Here is an 18,918-nt window from a genome sequence, read left to right as displayed (position 1 = left end):
GTTATACCCCAGAGATAAGCTTCTAAGTTAGTCTCCATGAATTGTTTCGATCATTCCATTTTTGTTTTCCGTAACTCCCCCTTAAAACATTGTTTAACATGCCTGTATCTATGCAGTCTCCGGACTGTCTCGTCTTGGGTCATGCTGCTCTGATATAACTTCTTCACTGTTTTTCTTTCATGTCTTAATTTCGGCAGCACCTCAGTCCAGGTGCAAAGTGCTCCTTTAGAATGACATAGTCACTGTCAGTACTTGCTCTTTAACATATACATTTTCACCCAGAAGTAGACTTCCTGGACACTGAAATACCCTTTTTAGTTCTTCCCAATTATCATCCTTGAGGTTGTATTTGGGCCTTAAGGTCACATTGCAAGTGGCATTTAGTGTATGATATTGTGATCACTCAGTGTCATTCCACACTCAACTTTCCAGACTTTTGCATGGCACACCACCACTGTATTTGCTTAGTGATGTCTATATTTGAGGTTGCTCTGACCCTCACTTTGTAGGCAGGGAGACTGTGAGGTGCATTCAGTACCTGTAGGTTGAGTTCTATAATGGCTGCTTCTAGTTGTCTTCTGCTGTCATCAGCCAGGTAGCTACGCCACAATACTGACTTCACATCTGCATCAGTGGAGTACACAAGAAGCGTAGTTAGTCCTAGATGACTAATGTCATGTAGTCTTAGCAGATACTTATTGATCTCATCACTGAATTGAAATTACATGGAAACCAGCATGTAACTGTCCGTACTGGTTAACATTTCCTTGCAGATTACGTGTTCTGAACAATACTGTGATATTTTTGTCACTACTATGACCTTGTTAAATACTATTATTGCTGCCACAGGGTGTTGCCCTTGGGTGACTATCTGGACAGTTATTGGCATACTAAGGACCTTTCCTGCCGTAGGATATGGTTCTTGGAGGCACAGTACATCCAACTGCAATGTCTTCTGCCACTCTTTTAGCCTCATGCAAACACTGACACTTCTCATAACATTAAGCTGTCTTATTTTTATCCCCATTAGGGACAATGGGTATATATTGGACAATCTTGCCCTTCTCATCCATAATCCAGAGCTATATGACCATGCATCATCATGATGTGCTTGTACAACTTGTCTAAGGAGAATGATTCATTTCTTCTGACAGAATCCTGTTTTAGTAACTTCTCCAGTTTTTCATCTTCTGTGGGCAGGTTGTTCACTTTGGGATGGAGTCTATCTAAGAAATCAGTTACAGAAAAAGTAATATACCATATTTTACAGACTATAAGCTGCACTGTAATTTTTAAGCATTTTTTTAAATAACATTTTTACAATCAACTTCAATATGTGATCGTCTAGTTTTGACCATTTGCAATCAGTCCTCTATTTGCACATTTAGTCTTCTTCATTTTTTTTTCCTTCCTCCCCCCAACTCTTCTTTGCTAGTGCGCCAATCGCGATTCCCCCCCCCCCCCCCCTATTTGTTGAAGGCTGAAATTCTGCTCAGCTGCTCTGTTTCCATGGTCTTTTGCATATGCTGCAAATTTCAATTTGTAGCCCGCATCATATGAATACTTTTTTTTCCATTATGAAACTAGCTACTAACAAAAATATTGTACTGTTACCGATAACATAAACCACTTTCGATTCAAGTTCACTTGTACCTTAGATTGTAATGGCGCATTATAAGCTTGACAGTGTTCTGGGTTTGTGATGGCAGGGCTGGAGAAGGCCGCTGTCAACAAACTTGTGAATCCCTGCAACTCATGTTCATCGCATCAGTGCACTGATACAGATTTCCCGCGGAATTGAATATATGGCCATTTTTAAGACTGACAGGAATTTTGAAGCAAACACTGTAGATTTTTATATTAATGCACGTAAATTTTGGAAGTAGTTTTTTGAATAAAGGAGTGCATCTTATAGTCCATAAAATATGGTACTCGCCTTCTGGATGCATATTGCATACCAGATGCCTTAACCCAGTTGTAAGCGTCATTGGCCCTTCCAGCCTTGTGAGTTACATGGCATTCTCTATGTTTTCATAAATCTGTCACGGATCTGTTCCGGTCTGTGTTTTACTGGTTACTTCTCTGTTGTAGGTGTTTCTTTCCTATGCAAACTGGCTCTGACTGTCGTACTGTATTTTTTGCAGAGTCACGTACTACATTGGTGAATCTTTTTGTACACCTGTAGGCAGTGCAGTATTTGCCTCAGGTTGTGTGGTGTCGCATTTTATGTAGAACAGCACAGTTTGTGTCACCAAATCCGGATCGTTTGTATAATGTGTCACTCCTACATCCACCTGTGATCTTGCATCTCTGTTATACCACATAGTTCTAAATTTTCCCAAAAAGTTCTTTCCTGCTTTTTGTAGGTGTGTGATGCTCTAGTTTGGTCTGTGTCGTGCTCTTTTATGTGGTACTTACTGCTCACTCTTTCAGTGTCCTTCCTCATCCTTGATTGTGATTTATATTTCTTATGTAGACAGTGGTGTCCTCATTGCTATCTAGTGTTGTGAGATGCCTATCCATAATCCATTCTTAAACCCTGCCTTGTTAGGAGGGTTTGATATGTGTAACAGTTGTCTCTGTTTCATGTGCACTTTTTACCCTATATTTACATGGCGCGCGCACACACACACTGTTGCTTGCTTGATTTTGTTGCAGTCTTTTATGGCCATCTCCCCCATAATGTCCACAAATTACTGCTTCTTTATCCCAGTGTTTTGCGAAATGACCAAGGTCTTGGCACTGAACACACCGCTCATTACTAGATAGTCTTTCACTGAAACCGAATGAAACACAAGATATGCTTTTTGTTGCTTCATGAGGGCCGTTCTAACCTCAGAACTGACTACATTGACTTGATGGACCACTTTTCTTCCCATTTGTCCAGTCTTGAATCATACTGTAAGCCATTTTTGAAACTTTTAATAAATTCATCGTCAAAGTTCTGCATGTATATTGTGTCTTTACATCTGTGCCATGTGGGATGTTGTGCAGTATCATTAAAGATCTGTCTTTCTTAGGCTGTTCTCAAATCAGTGTCTCTTGTACTTTTTTGTGGTTCATTATGTTTTCCATGTCACTTTGCGTAGCAGTTTCCAGGATGACTACAACAGTATTGGTTTGCTTTATCTTCCACATACAATTTTCCTCAGGTATGTATGTGAGACTGCCACTGTTTACCAAGATGTCAGGAAATTTCATTGAGGTCATCACAGACAGCCAACCTGTCCAGGCACTAGTTGACTCAGGGCTCCGTTTTCTGTAATGTTGCATGATTATCATTGTCAACTACAGAAGACTATGTTCTGTGATACAAAAGTGATTTTACTGAAGGTACAAATGGGAATATGCAGCCAACAGGAATATTTATTGTAAAAAGACTATTAATGATAGAACACAGCAGGTCATTCATAAGGTTATTATTGGATGGGATGATGTGCATGGATCACAAGCAGTCATAGACCATGGAAGATCACAGCACCAGATTGACAGAACTAGTGCAAAAAGCACATGGCAAAGATTACCCTAGGTGATTGTTTGCTGTTGAGAAAACTGTTATCCCATCATCTTCAACAAGACGAGTTCCAGTCATCAGTTGAGATGCTCAGTTAAACTGTGAAGCTTTTGACAGTTACAAAAAGCTTCACAGGCTCACAAAAGAAATTTAGATGTCAGTGACAACTATAAGCAGTAAACAGGATCAAGAAGTGCTTAGAATCACTAATTATCATGAGCAGCCACAACTCGTCCCTAGAGGTACATGCATAGGAGCAACAGAACCATTTCAGAAAGGGCGGCTCAGTGTCATCAATGAAGAATCGTGCTCCACTGCCACTACAGATAATACAGTGGAGGAAGCTACTGTCGAACTGCCAATAAGATCTGGCCTGAATAAGGAAAACCCTTGACGAGTATTAGCCATTCTGCACCAGTTTTCAGATTCTTTCAAATCCAGAGCAGAGATAAGGCAGACCAAGTGGCTCATGATAAAACACCATACCAGCAATGGGGATCATCCACCAATTATCCGGCATGCAAATAGTGTGTTGCCATCTGAACAATGGATAATCCAGGAGAGAGAGTGGAGAAGAGGCTGAGAGGCTGTGAGATGTAATCATTGAACCATCAGAGCACCCGTGGTCCTCTCCTGTGGCCCTCGTGAAGGAGGGGGGTTGCACATGGTGTTTCTGCAGCGACTGCTGATTACAGAACAGAATCCCAAAATCATGAAAGAAAAAATGCTTATCCATTGCCGCACATTGATGACAACCTAGACTACTTGAAAAGAGTGAATTATTTCTGATGGCAAGTGGCAAAGCGAAGTTGACAAGGATGACCAGAAAAAGACTGCCTTCATAACTCTTGATAAGCTCTACAAGTTTAAAGTTATGCCGTTTTGGCTGAGTAATGCTGAAGCCATTTTTGAACTTGTGACTGACAACCTGCTTCGACACCTTAAATGGATGACATGTCTTTGCTATTTGGATGGCATTGATATGCCTGCCGTCATTGATGGTGATGTGGCACAGACAAATAACGAAATTCTGTATGACCTGCTGAAGTGTCAGAACTTCGATGTTGTCGATGACTTCATGAATGGCTGTTTTCAGCCCAGCAATGGTTTTGGGGTTACTGTTGTACATCTTGTCTTTAATGTAGTCCCACAAAAAGGAGTTGTATGTGCTCCAATCTGGAGGATATGGCGGCCTATTGAGACTAATGCTAGTGGCCCCCGGGTACCCCTGAGCCAGAATATGGTACCCGAAATGCTCCTTCATTACTTTTAAACACACTCCTGCTTCGATATGGTTGAGCTCTGTCTTGCATGAACCGCATCTTGTCAAAATCAGGGTCACTTTGGATAATGGGGATGAAATCATCTTCCAAAACCTTGACATATCATTCAGTATTCACTGTGCCATCAAGGAATATAGAACTGATTATTCTGTGACTGGACATTGCACACTACACAGTCACCCGTTGGGGATGAAAAGACTTCTTGATCATGAAATGCGGTTTCTCAGTCCCCCAAATGATGCAATTTTGCTTATTGATGAGCCCATCCAAATGAAAGTTGCTTCATCACTAAACCAAACTATACACGCGCATAGTAATTTCCATCATGCCCTGCGGCCAACCATGTAGTTTGAACATCGGAAAACAAACCATTGAGAAGTTATGATGATTTGATTTTATATAGTTCTATAATTGTCACCCTATATATTCTAATATTAGTACCTGTAGTGATATATTAATCTTTCTTTTGAACAGTACTTGAAGCTCAATTAGAAGCAAGTCAACGTGAACATAAAACTCTTCTTCAACGTTTCTATACTACCTCTGGTGAGATGGAAAACTTACGCCACACGATTATAGAACTGAGGCGGAAACTGGATGAGAGTCAGGCTGCACTCCAAGAGCTTGGGAGAGAAAACCAGACATTACAGGTTGGAGTTTATAGATCATTATTTCAGATTAAAATGTTTGTATTGGATTTTACATTATAGCAAAACTTTCACAATATTGTGGTAAGCATTGCAGTTAGAACAGTCATATTTCCATCATGAGAGGCAATTATTTGTTAAAATGTAAAATATCTCTTTTGAAAAAGATTTTAATTGCATAAACCATGTACATATATAAAAATTAAAATTTGATAACTAGACTAGTGTCAGTTGTCAAGGCAACCATTCTCAAATCATGCTTTTAGCAGACACAAGTTGAACAAAAACTGGGGATACCAGTAAAAACCATGTCATACAATAACTTGAACTTGTATAAGAGACAGGTTCAGTGAAACAAATTTTCGTTGTTGCAGCACAATAAAAATGAGACTGATTCTACACCATGGGTGATAAAATTGTAGTTAAATGTAAAATATAAAAATGTGATTGTTATGCCACATAACTTGGCAACAGCAAAATAAAATTATTGTGTTTCCAGTTGGACTAACTTGACTAAGTGTGTGAGTGAATATTCTTATCAAATGGTAAAGGATCTCAGAATAATGAGCAATTCTCAAGGATCAGTTGAACAAATGTTTTGGAAGTTATCTCCTTTGTGGATGAATTATGTTTCCTTAAGATCTTTATTTTTAAATAAATCTGTTTTCCTGGGTTTAGTTGTCATTCCATCTTAAATTATGTCGGTGTATGTCCTTAGTTACTTCGTAGTTGTGAATGTTCCCAGTTACTACTGCCAGTTAACATCTGTGATTCCATCATGATGATACAAGCTTTCATGGTTCATTTGAAAGGAAAGCAGTATCAATTTAAGGTAATGGACCCTGGTCTTTAAACAACCAAGTAAAAAGTTATGTGCAAAAATTGTTCTGATAGCTCTGACAGTGGACCTTTTCTATTGCAAGCTCTTTGCTTTCCATATTTGGGGAGGTGGTATTATGGAGCAAATCAAGAAAAAATTGCCTAGGAAACGTGGGCTTTGAAATGTGTACCTGAGGAGCCATGAGCACTACTCCTGTGAAAGTGACGTGTTTCACAGTAGCAAAGATGAAAAAGTGATCATAGCTCTAGAGGTAAGCACCCTAGAGCCCATGTTTACAGGACTTTTTTCCCTTGTTTTGGTCCATACTACCTCCTCCCAAAATATGGAAAGAAAGCGCTTGCCGTAGAAGAGGTCCACTGCCAAAAGAATGGTTTTCACTTACAACTTTCAACTTGGCCATTTCTCGACCAGGGTCTCTTACCTCAAATTCATACATTTACCATTCTCCACCATCTCTTTAAAGTTTGTAAAATCATCATAGAATCACCCAGTACATGTAAATGACTTCTCTGCAGTGTGTAGGCATAGAGTTCATAAACCACTTCCAAACAATTCCTCAACCACTCCACTCCCAAATAGCACTTGGGAAAAATGAACACCTAAATCTTTGCATGGCAGCTCCGATTTCTTTTATTTTATCGTAGGTGGGTGTCAACAAAATATTTTCACATGTGGGCGAGAAATTTGGTGATCAAAATTTCATGAAAAGCTCTTACGATGATGAGAAATACCTATGTCGTAATGATTGTCAGTCCAATTCACTTACCATATCCATGACATCCTCTTCCCTATGTTACTATAATACAAAGTACTCTTATCCTTATGGGTAAGTTTTCAAACTAGTTAACACTAATGCCTACCAGTTTCTTTGTAGTGTGCAATTGGAGTGTGTACCTTCCCAAACATCTATCAGTTTCCCAGCCCCCTATCCCCATCCTCAGTCCATCTTAGTCCCTCTTAAATATAACTCCAACCCTCCTTGTCGTCCTCCTCTCCTGGCCTCCCACCCATTCCACTACACAAGCTTCTTACTCATTTTAGTTAGGTTTATACCCCTTTTCCACAGTTGTTAAGTCACTGGATTTCATTTGAGAAGAGCAGAGTTCAAATCTCCATGCCATTATTGAGTTAGGTTTTTTTTTTCTAACTTATTTAAGACAAATACTGAGAATGTACCTTTCAAAATTCAGTGACTGATTTACTGATTTCCTGCAGCATTCTCCTTTAGTCCAAACATGTGTTCCATCTATATGACCTCTTCATCAATGAGATGTGAAATCCTAATCTTCTCTTCTATCTCTTTCGCTAACTTGCCTCCCCAATCTTCCCATACTCTTTCATCCCTATATTCTTGTGTGCAGCATACAGATGCCCTGACTACACCAAAATGTTCCCTCTTCTATGTCCACATGCTCACTCTTTCCCTCCCTCAAAGAAAACAACCACTCACCTAATCAAATTATACAGTCAATATTTGCGTGCGTTCTCTCTCTCTCTCTCTCTCTCTCTCTCTCTCTCTCTCTCTCTCTCTCTCTCTCTCTCTCTCTCTCTCTCTCTGTCATATTATCAAATATAGTTCCCATAATGAGTTTTCACTCTGCAGCAGCGTGTGTGACAATTGAAAGTTTCTGGCAGGTGAAAACTGTGCACCAGTCCAGGACTTTGTCTTTCGTTAGAAAGTGCTCTACTGACTGAGCTGCCCAAGTGTCTCTTACAAGCCACCCTCATAGTTTCACATCCACTTGTTCCTCTCTCGTACCTTACAAACTTCACAGAATTTCTCCTGAATAACTTAGAGAACTATCACTCTTGGGAGAAAATACTAAAGATAGTTGTTCTGGTGGTATGAGGACTCTCGTGGGTGAGTAAACTTCCAATACAATGAAGTCTGTGAATAAACTGAGGAGTAAATGACAATATAATTAAAAATTTGTTTTCAGTTCATAACAGGAAACCAAGTATGGTTCCTTCTTTCTGAAACTGTACTAATTAGTAAGTATTTAAACAATAGTGAGTGTTGTATCACAGAGGGCTTCCTATGGCCGATAAAAGTAATGACTAAGAAGTTTTTCAGTTCCAGGCTTAAGTAATGATACCATGTCAAATATTCTTTGAAGTATGTATGAGTAATTTATGACATTGCATAAATTCTAAGTGCTTAATGAACAATGTACTAAGATTAATTTATAAAATTGACCGATAATCATCTCCTTTCATTTTCTTTGTTTGTAATTCAGCTGGACCTCGAAAAGTTGACTGGGCGCAAATGGACTGAAGATTCAGATGCTCCGCAATGTGCTCAGTGCAACAAAGACTTTTCAATGATAGTGAGGAGACACCATTGTCGAAATTGTGGACAGATATTTTGCAATGAGTGTTCTTCAAAACTGGCACCTGTTGGGAACAATAAGAAACCAGTCAGAGTCTGTGATAACTGTTACAATGAAATTATGAATAAATAAGTCTTAACAAGCTACTGGCACAATGGCTGAAACATTTATTGTTATGAATGGTGTTTGGTATTGTGTGGATAACGTCTTGTACCAGTGTAATATTAGTTAATATTTATGAATGTTTCATAAGAAATCTTGGTTACTCAAAACTCTGCATTGCAGAGAACATAAATTGTTCTTGGCCATGGTAGTACAGAAAAATTAGATTTTCGTGCTTAACTATTCACTGACAGCGCTTTAAATTTTTTTATGTCGTGTATTTATCTAACGAGCTGTCAGCTATTTCCAATACAAAAGCTTTAAGGACTGTGAACTGCCACTTCATGTAATGAAAATGTGACTGTGTGTACATTTTAATGGGCACTGATATTATATTTCATCTATGTGTTCATAATGAGAACCCCTGTGCCATTTTGGTAATTTTTTGTACAAATTTAATTTATTTTACTGTGTTATATTAATTTTAAAAGTGATTCACATGTTTATGAAGTCAGTAACCTAATTTCATATGTATAATTCATATTGAGCCTGGTGACATATATTGTGCTTACATACAGGTATTCGTGCTACATCAAGCTGAGGAAAGGATTATTATTAGTCATCAGTCTGTGCTGCTAACAGTTACGATAACAAAGGAATTGTTTACAACTAACAAACTCCCATGTAATGGGTAAAAGTTACACAGTGCTCTATGCTGTTAATTCAGCATAAATTAAACAGCTATTGTACAGTATATTGCAAAATATTTTTATGATTGTAATTTTTGTTACTGTTGTTGTTCATGATTTCATTGAAAATTAAAAAAAATATTTTAATATTTTGTTTGATCTGTTAGTTACTTATTCCAACTGATTTGTATAATTTTCTTTGTTGATAATTTTACCTGCTCATTAGTACTTCACAACTATGTGGTACATTTATATGATTTAACACCAATACCGAAAGGAGAAAAGGAAACAACTCACCATACAGCTGATACATTGACCAGATGAACACACAATATGACAACTGTATATGAAATTGTTGACATTTACCCCTTTCCTTGCCTTTTTCCCTACAAAGGCACTTAGATTATCATATTTAACACTAATTTCTGAATTAACGACACATGGACAGCCCAGGCAAGGTAATGGAATGAGGAACAGAGGAAATGTGCTCATTAAACACATTCTTTGCATCACCTGCAAAACATTAACTGTTTGTGGTGGTTAATAAACAGGGGAAAAAGTGTTTATTCTTTTCCTTGTTTCTACAGCTCAAACTCAATTGAAGAAAACCGTAAGGATGCACAGTTACACAATGATGTCATGTTATATACAGTTTTTCATAAAGTGTATGAAAATATATTTATAAGAAGTATTATGGCTACATTTTTATCGTTGCAATGATTTCTTTGTTGCTATTCATGCTTGTACATATGAAAGAAATCTAAATTCCTACAAGCAGTTCTCATAATAGCCTATATCATTTCTTGAGCTACATTTAATCCATGTGGAGTCAAAATCTCATCAGTTCTAAATTTTTTTCACTTTTTGGAGGTAAAAACTCAGGACAGCTGCCTGAGTAATCTTACAAAATTACTATCATTTATTTCCTTTCATATTTCATTTGTTTGTTCATATTCTTATACATAATGTAACAGCTAACTCTGTTAACATGGTAGCTTGTTCTACAACCCCCCTTCCATTCTGGTTTTGAGCTAAATAGACAGGCCAACCAATGTCTCTGGCAGTATAAGTTGTGATTAAAAACTGTGACGTAGGTGTGCATTACAGATCAAAGGCACCTTCAAATTCACTTTGTTTTTAGACTAATTTTCCATCTGACTAAGATGAAAATAGGTGTAGATAAGTCTCCAAAGTACTGGTATGAGACTGCAAAATTTACTCCCAGCAAATGGAACTCTTAAGGTTCTAGTAATTAACTATAGAAATAGAAAAAAAGTCACTTTAAAGTATTTCTGAAAATCATCAGGGGTCCTATAATACTAGTACTGAAATTTGGATAAAACAAGAAATGAGAGCATTTTTCTGAGCGAGGTAACAGAAGAGCTGCTGAACAAAGTAAAGTGTAAATCACAGGGCTTCAGCATGAAACTCCAAATACTTAATTGAGAAACTCGAACTACACATTAGAAACATCTGAAAGTCTCTTTCACAACATCAAAACAAATGCTAGGGTGTACTGTTGGCTCTACCTTCCATGGATGATTCACAGTGACTTTATTTTAGAGATTAATTAAAGAACTTTTATCCTCATTCCTGAGGAAGACCAATGCACTGGTCTGGAAGAGTACGCATGGTGTACAAGAAGCTGTAATTTGTATCCTCTATACATCTCAGATGGATGCTATAAATTTCTGATCTTCAGGCATCACAGGCCCATGTCCTTCGACTGTGAGAATTTTATCCACCAAAGAAGTTTCATTCGATCAGCCATTATAGTATGTGAAGAGGAACCTCAAAGCAACTGCCCATGTGAGATGCACATATTCCTTGGACTGTTGATTAAGAGGTAATGTCCTGTACACGTTCCACACACTAGGGTCTCACCACCAGCAAACTGGTCGATGTTCCTAATGGTCCTGTGATGGTGCCTGTTACCAATTTGCTCCAGATGAATGTGCAGTGAGAATCACTCTGCGGACTTAAGCAGGAATTGTCTCTAATCATCACATTCCTTCCTTTATTATTACTTCAGTGTCATTGTTGCTGACTATAAAATGAAAAGGCCCATCTCTCTTCTGCTATGAACAAAACACACACAGCTGGAATTCGGATCAGTCACGCAGAACAAGTAAGAAACAAGTAACACTTTCACATTTTAAAAGTAGGCAGGAAAGCTTGAGCAGGTATTTCTGAAGTGAAAGGAAAATAGTACACTGAAGCAATACTGAGGGAATTTAGCAAAAAATATTCTCTCTCATCCCATCCAAAGAAAGGAAAGTCATCATAACCTTCAAAAACAAAAGTTCCATGAACATGATATCTGCAATAAGACACTAATATTGTCACGTAGAAGAAGGTGCAATCAGATGAATGATGAACACTAACTTCACTTAATGGAGGTTTATTCAGCACTTGCATATACAAGAGTGCAGAGTGAACTGCCTCTGGCCAGAACACACACAGTAAATATATAGCCACAGAACATTCCACTACAATGATTCTTGACATTTGTGGATACTTCTAGAACGTACTCGAACTGAATATAGAAATTAAAATGGTGCAGTCAAGGTGAGTTTTGAACTCACGGCCCTCAACAGTGTAGTGTCATATCCACTACACCACGGTACTACTCAGCTTCTTCTGCCACATTGCTCCCTCCTTAAGAGAACAGCATCTCGGTGTTACGTCCAACTAGTCCAGGAACGGGTCATCGGTCCTGTATACTCCGACTACCGATGACTGATGCTCGCCCTGGTGGTGATCTTCTTAGAACTTCTTTTGCCGCCTCGCTCTTCGTCACCTTTCCACTTGTTGCCTGTCACTGGAGCTTTGAATTTACCCTTGGTTGCAGGATCCTTGTAGGGCTTCATTCGAAGGACGTGGACGGTATTCTGATCTGTCGTCGTCTTGCATGAGGGTTGAAATCTTCAACTTCATAAGTAACATCAGACAACTGTCTAACAACCTTATAAGGTCCAAAGTAGGACCTGAGGAGCTTCTCAGAGAGACCAGCCTTCCGAATAGGAGTGACGATCCAGACGAGCTCACCAGGCTGGTAGACAACAGGGCGGTGGCTCGCGTCATACCTTCGGCGATGGTTTTCTTGAGCCTGCAGCGTGAAGAGTCGAGCTAACTGCCGAACTTCATCAGCTGTGGTTAACACATGGCCGATGCAGTCGTCGTCCATGTCATCAATGTAATGGAAACACAGTGACCATCATCTTAGTTGCCTCATGCCTATGCACCAGGAAAAATGGCGTAAATCCTGTGGCGTCTTGTTTGGTGGTGTTGTAGGCAAACGTCATGAAAGGTAACACCTCATCCCAGTTGCTCTTTTCAACATTGACGAACATTCATAGCATGTCGGCCAAGGTCTTATTAAGGTGTTCAGTAAACCCATTAGTTTGCAGATGGTAGGCAGTCATCATGTGATGAGTCATGTTGCACCGACAGTTTATCTCTGTCACAAGAGTCTATTGAAAAACTTTCCCTCGATGCATAATTAACAACCTTGGGGCACCTTGTTTTAATACAATGTCTTCCATGATTAATTTGGCTACCTTGGATGCTTTGGCTGTATTCACGGCTTTTGTAATGGCATAGCGTGTCAGATAATCTGTGCAAACAATAATCCATGTATTGCCACTAGCAGACGTTGGAAATCGTCTGAGGATCGGGTTGACAGAGGAGATATAGAAGATCCAAAGAAGATCGGCGCGTTTCATCACAGTGTTATGTTTTGCAAACTCAAGTGGCAGACTCTGCAAGAGAGGTGCTCTGCATCGCGGTGTAGCTTGCTCGCCAGGTTTCGAGAGGGTGCGTTTCTGGATGAGGTACCGAATATACTGCTTCCCCCTACTTATACCTCCCGTGGAGATCAAGAAAGTAAAATTAGAGAGATTCGAGCCCGCACGGAGGCTTTCAGACAGTCGTTCTTCCCGCGAACCATACGTGACTGGAACAGAAAAGGGAGGTAATGACAGTGGCACGTAAAGTGCCCTCCGCCACACACCGTTGGGTGGCTTGCGGAGTATGAATGTAGATGCAGATGTAGAGGACAATCCTAACATGCTGGAAAGGCGTTTCAGCTGGTGGAATTGGTAGAGGCAGCCAGGTGGTTTCTGATGAACTGCCCTTCTCCTCTGGCAGTCTCTACAGTGCGACACATAGTGACGGACACTCCTAAATAAATCTGGCCAGAAAAATCTCTTGCGGATCCTATTGTATGTCTTAATAAATCCTAAATGTCCAGCTTCAGGTGTGTCATGGAATTTCTGTAGAACATCTAAGCACATGTGTTTAGGAATCACTGGTAGCTACCTCTTTCCAAACGGATCAAAGTTTTTCTTGCAAAGTAATCCATTAACTATCTTAAATTGTCCTTTCACATCCTCTGACTGATTTAAGACAGTTATAATTTGAGACATCTTAGCGTCCTCCTCCTGCTCAGCAGAGAGATCCTGGAGTGCAGTGAGACAGTCACTATCTTCAGCAAAGTCTTGATGGTCTTGCACAGGGTTTCTTGAGAGACAGTTGGCATCTTGGTGTTTTCTTCCACTTATGTACACTATGGTAATGTCATACTCTTGAAGTCATAGTGCCAATCTGGCAAGTCGTCCTGTTGGATCCTTAAGACCTGTCAACCAACAAAGTGAATAATGGTCTGTAACAACTGTGAATGGCCTTCCATAGAGATACTGTTGAAATTTACACATGACCCAGATCACAGCAAGACATTCTCTTTCTGTAGTTGAGTAGTTTCTCTTGGCTTTTGTAAGTGTCCTAGAAGCATAGGCTATAACCTTCTCTTTTCCATCCGAAATTTGCACCAGAACAGCACCGAGCCCATACTCACTGGCATCTGTGTGTAGTTCTGTAGGTGCTCTCTCATCATACAGACCAAGTACAGGGTCAGTCGTCAGAGCTTTTCGCAGCAAATCGAAAGAATCTTGTTGAGCACCACCGCAGATAAATTTAGCATCAGCTTTTAACAACTCTTGGAGTGGCCTGGCTGTGATACAAAAGTCTTTGATAAAATGACGGTAATAAGAACATAACCCGAGGAAGCTTCTCACATCTCTAATACTTTTGGAATAGGAAATACCGTTATGGATCTCACGTTTTCTGGGTCTGGCCGCACACTTCCAGTTCACACAAGGTGTCCAAGTATTTTGATTTCATTTGCTCCAAAGAGACACTTTCTTGGATTATGTTTCCGTCTGCCTTGTTGGAGACACTTAAGAACGGCCCTCAGTCTTTTTATATGTTCATCAAATGTCTCTGAGAACACTATAATGTCATCTAAATAACAAAGACACATCATCCACTTCAGGTGACATAGAAGATTATCCATCATCCATTCAAAAGTTGCTGGTGCATTACACAAACAGAACGGCATTACCTTAAACTCATACAGGCCCTCGGGGCACGATCAGCCTCATCTACTTCGATTTGCCTGTATCCCGAGTACATTTCCATGGTTGAAAAAAACTTAGCCCCCTTCAGACAAAGTAGTGTATCCTTAATTTGTGGAAGAGGGTAAACATCCTTTTTAGTTATGCTTCCTGTAATCAACACAAAAGCGCCAACTGCCATCCGTCTTCCTGATGACGACCACTGGTGACGACCATGGGCTCTGCAAAGCCTGAATGATGTCATTCTTCATCATTTTCTCTACCTCGTCGTGAATTATTCGATGATCTGTTGCTGACATACAGTATGCTCTCTGGCTTATTGGTTGATGTTCTACAGTGCTAATACAGTGCTTCACCATCGATTTGTCTAATTTGTTCCTCACCTGTGGATTGAAGTACTCAGAGAATTCTTGAAGAATGGCAAGTAGCTTCTTCTGATGTTCCTTAGTGAGATCTGGTGATAGTCGAGTGGTAGCACTAATTTCGCCCACAGACTCGGCATGGGAGGTTTCTACGATGCTCAGGTGTTCTTCAATTAATGGCTCAGCATTTGTTACGCACATGCGTCTTGGAAGGCCTGTGGTTGTCAGCAGCAGTTAACTATCCACAATTCACTGAGTCCGTTCTTAAATGAGACGACAGAGGCTGGGATGACTAAGTTATTCTTCCGTGGTATGCTTCTCTTACATTCCACTTCTAGAGTAAAAGCCTTCAATGAAGGTCAGCAAACTGCGGCAGACAAGCATTAGACAGGTTGTCCTAGCATCACTGAAGAAGTAGTGCATGCTGTTGCCGCATTAGTGAATGGTGATCGACGCCATACGATTCATGAGCTTTCCCATGAAACCGGATTAGCGCATACGACTGTGTTTCGCATCCTGAAGGAACGCCTGGGCATGTGAAAAATTGCATCATGATGGGTTCCACATGACTTGATGGAAATGCAGAAATGGATGCATTATGAAGCTGCTCAGATCCACTTGGAGGGCTATGAACACAAAGGAGAGGCTTTCGTACACCGTATCGTAACACTAGAGGAGACAGGGCCACATCGTATGAGCCAAAACTGAAAAGCCAATCTAACGAATGGCGTTATAATGGGTCGTCACGAAAGTCGAAAGTGCCTCAGAGCCCCAGTATGGTGATACTCGTGTACGACTGTGATGACGTTATCCAAACGCATTATGTTCCTACATGGCAGACCATCAGTGCACAGTATTACTGTTCGTTTTCGGTTCATCACCTGCAACCAGCTTTGCGAAAGAAGCGGCGAAACTTTCTTCCCACCCCACCCATCATTTTACATGACAATACACGAGTGGACACAGCGCAAGCTGTGAATGCTGTGGATGGTCAATGGGAATTGGAAGTACTGTACCATCCACCATACTCCCAGGGTGTAAGTCCTTGTGACTTTGATTTGATTCCAAAGATGAAGGAACCACTTTGTGGCATTCACTTCAGAACTGTTCCGGAAATTCGACAGCAGTAGACCACTCCAGTCGCACCATCAACAGAACAGGCTGCGCTGATGGTATAGTATGCCTTCCCCATCACTGACAACGGATTCTACACAATGCTGGTGACTACTTTTAAGGACAGTAACAGGTGCAAACATGTAACTCTGTAGTATCGGTTGTGAATAAATAGTTGCCACAATTTAAGTTCTAATCCTCATATGCCATTGTTGGACCTCTCAACAAGAAAGATGAATTAAGAGATATAAGTAAATACTGACCAGGTTTTACTCCCTTAAATCAATTTCCATACTTTTTGTAGGTGCGCATTTGACTACGAACGGGACCTGTGCAAGGTCCACAATACCTTGCAAGTTTAAATCGTGGTCAGGACACTGTTTTGTCCTCCCCTTCCCCTCCAACCCTCTGGGAACTCCCCTCACCAATACAACCACACTTTTGACATCAGTTTCATCGACTAACTAATTAAATCGATCAATTAATTAACCCTTCCCCCTCTAGGAAACTGCCCGCCCTCTTTCAGGCCTGAGTTTTTCAAATAGCTGCCTCCCATTCTTTCAATTTGATTAACTAATTATTAAATTGATCATTTAATTAAGTCTACCCCTCTGGTAACTCTCTCATCCCTCCCCCTCCCCTCTCCCATTCCACCCCCTACCCGGAAATTGGTGGCTCTGTCCTGGAGACGAAGGAATTCATAAACAGAAAATTTAATTATATAGCAGAGGTTATATTCTTTATTTATAAAAAAATTATTTATGCAAGCGTTGGATTTCTCTTCCTCATCATTCTCTGCTGTATGGGAATATGCAGGTATTGTAAAATACATAAAAAAAGAGTAATTAAATAGATCGCTTTTTTATTCCAATTGCACAAGTAATACCATCATCGCACATAACTACACAGTTAAAAATCTTTCAGTTGCGAAGCACGCACTATCCACCCTCAGCCATTCGATGCCTCACACTCAGCACCAGCTCGCACCAGTGCAAACGCAGGTCACTCGAACAAAAGCGTTAGGCGGTGGCAACACTTTGATATTTGATGCCCGAGAAATTCCTGTCAAAACGCCAGCTCTCTCTCTCTCTCTCTCTCTCTCTCTCTCTCTCTCTCTCTCTCTCGTCCTGTAGCACACCACTGCAGGTCGGATCAAACCACAAAGAAACCAGCGTTTACCTGGTCAATCAGCAGGTGTGGGTGTCTTGGAAATATTCCCTCACTCTATCAGATTGCTTGACTAATTAATTAAATCGATAATCTTTGTGTGCGACAAGTTTTCCTTGCTTCATATTGATGGATACTAGGATTGGGATATTTGTTGGGACTCATTCCTGCAATGACCTGGTTTCGAAATAGTACTGCATTTTTCCCCTTGCCTCCAATCGGAGGATACGAGCACAGTTAGGTCAGTCAGTAGGAAGTCCACCGAGTTGGAGGTAGCTGAAAATTTAAAATGTCAGCTCAAGTCCTGAGGTCCACATGCAGTGCACCAACCCCCCATACACCAGTAGTAGGGCAAGGCCAGTGTCGCCCCACATTCCATTGTTGCCAAATTTATTCAAGATGGCGGCGATGACGTAATCCAAGATGGCGGCGTGTATAGTTGGCAACAGTGCATGACATCATCCAAGATGGCGGATTTTTGCGGGAAAATAAGCCAAAAGTATAATTCAGATTCTAAAAGTATAATGCCTGCAAAACCGTGCTTATGTTTACTATTACTTATTATTATTCATTATCATTTATTATTATTTATTATTATTGGCCTACCTCCACTAACACAGAAAATCGCGCCATGTTCAAATTCACACGCCATATTGTCTGTAAAACAGTACTTCTATTTATTATTATTATCATTTACTATTATTTATCATCATTTATTATTATTTATTCAAGGTGGCCGATTTTTGCGGCAAGAAAGCCAATTCCCTTAAATCCGTAACAAAAAATCTGTCGCAAATTCAAATTCAAACACGATAATCCATCACACCTACGAAAAAAAAGAACCAATTGGGCCATGTGCACGAACCTAAGTCCACCTCATCATACGAAGTTTGAATTTTTTGCGTTCACTATTGTTTCACTTCTAAACTACGAAAATCGCACAAAATAAATAATAAAGTTCACTTTTACTAATGTGAGTCACCTGTGAATTCATTGGAAAAGGACTGATGCACTACACCTTCGTACATGTTAGCCAATGAACATGGGTCAGTAAGGGGACATGGCGGTCTGTTAGGAGTTTAACTATTTCATGCCAAGTCCAGGTGGGCGTGACACTAGCAAAAACTGACTCCAAGTCTAGGTGGACATGGCACTTTTCCGCATCAGAGAGGTTAATTAATTGATCAATTTAATTAAGTAGTCATGCACACTTTGTTACATTCACTTGTGGAGGTACTAAGCTAGGCGCGGTCAATGGCTCACATGTATGGGTGAGTGTTTTTGTGACGATCTTGGATTAGGCAGTGGGCTCATGTGGATTGAATAATGAGAGTCGGGTGAACAATTAACTTAGCGAGGGACGTCGTGGCGAGCACATGTGCTGGTCCACCTGTTGTGACGTCATGGCGGATTCCACTCTCGAGCAAACTTTGGCACCAAACATGCGGCAGGCCGT

The 18,918-nt window shown here is 40.2% G+C and overlaps 1 protein-coding gene across 1 annotated transcript in view; it reads left to right on the top strand.

Annotated features, from left to right (window-relative positions):
* The window catches only part of LOC126297537 (early endosome antigen 1-like), a 182,740-nt gene extending 173,185 nt beyond the window's left edge, over positions 1-9,555 (top strand). Inside the window, exons 15-16 of the mRNA XM_049988450.1 lie at positions 5,272-5,447; positions 8,523-9,555. Of these exons, the coding sequence (XP_049844407.1) occupies positions 5,272-5,447; positions 8,523-8,747 (401 nt within the window). The 3' untranslated portion in view covers positions 8,748-9,555. The remainder of the gene's footprint in view (positions 1-5,271; positions 5,448-8,522) is intronic.
* The last annotated feature ends 9,363 nt before the right edge of the window (positions 9,556-18,918 follow it).

Source organism: Schistocerca gregaria, chromosome X, assembly GCF_023897955.1.
Source record: "Schistocerca gregaria isolate iqSchGreg1 chromosome X, iqSchGreg1.2, whole genome shotgun sequence".
Classification (NCBI taxonomy): Eukaryota; Metazoa; Arthropoda; class Insecta; order Orthoptera; family Acrididae; genus Schistocerca; species Schistocerca gregaria.
This window is presented reverse-complemented; position numbering and strand designations above follow the sequence as displayed.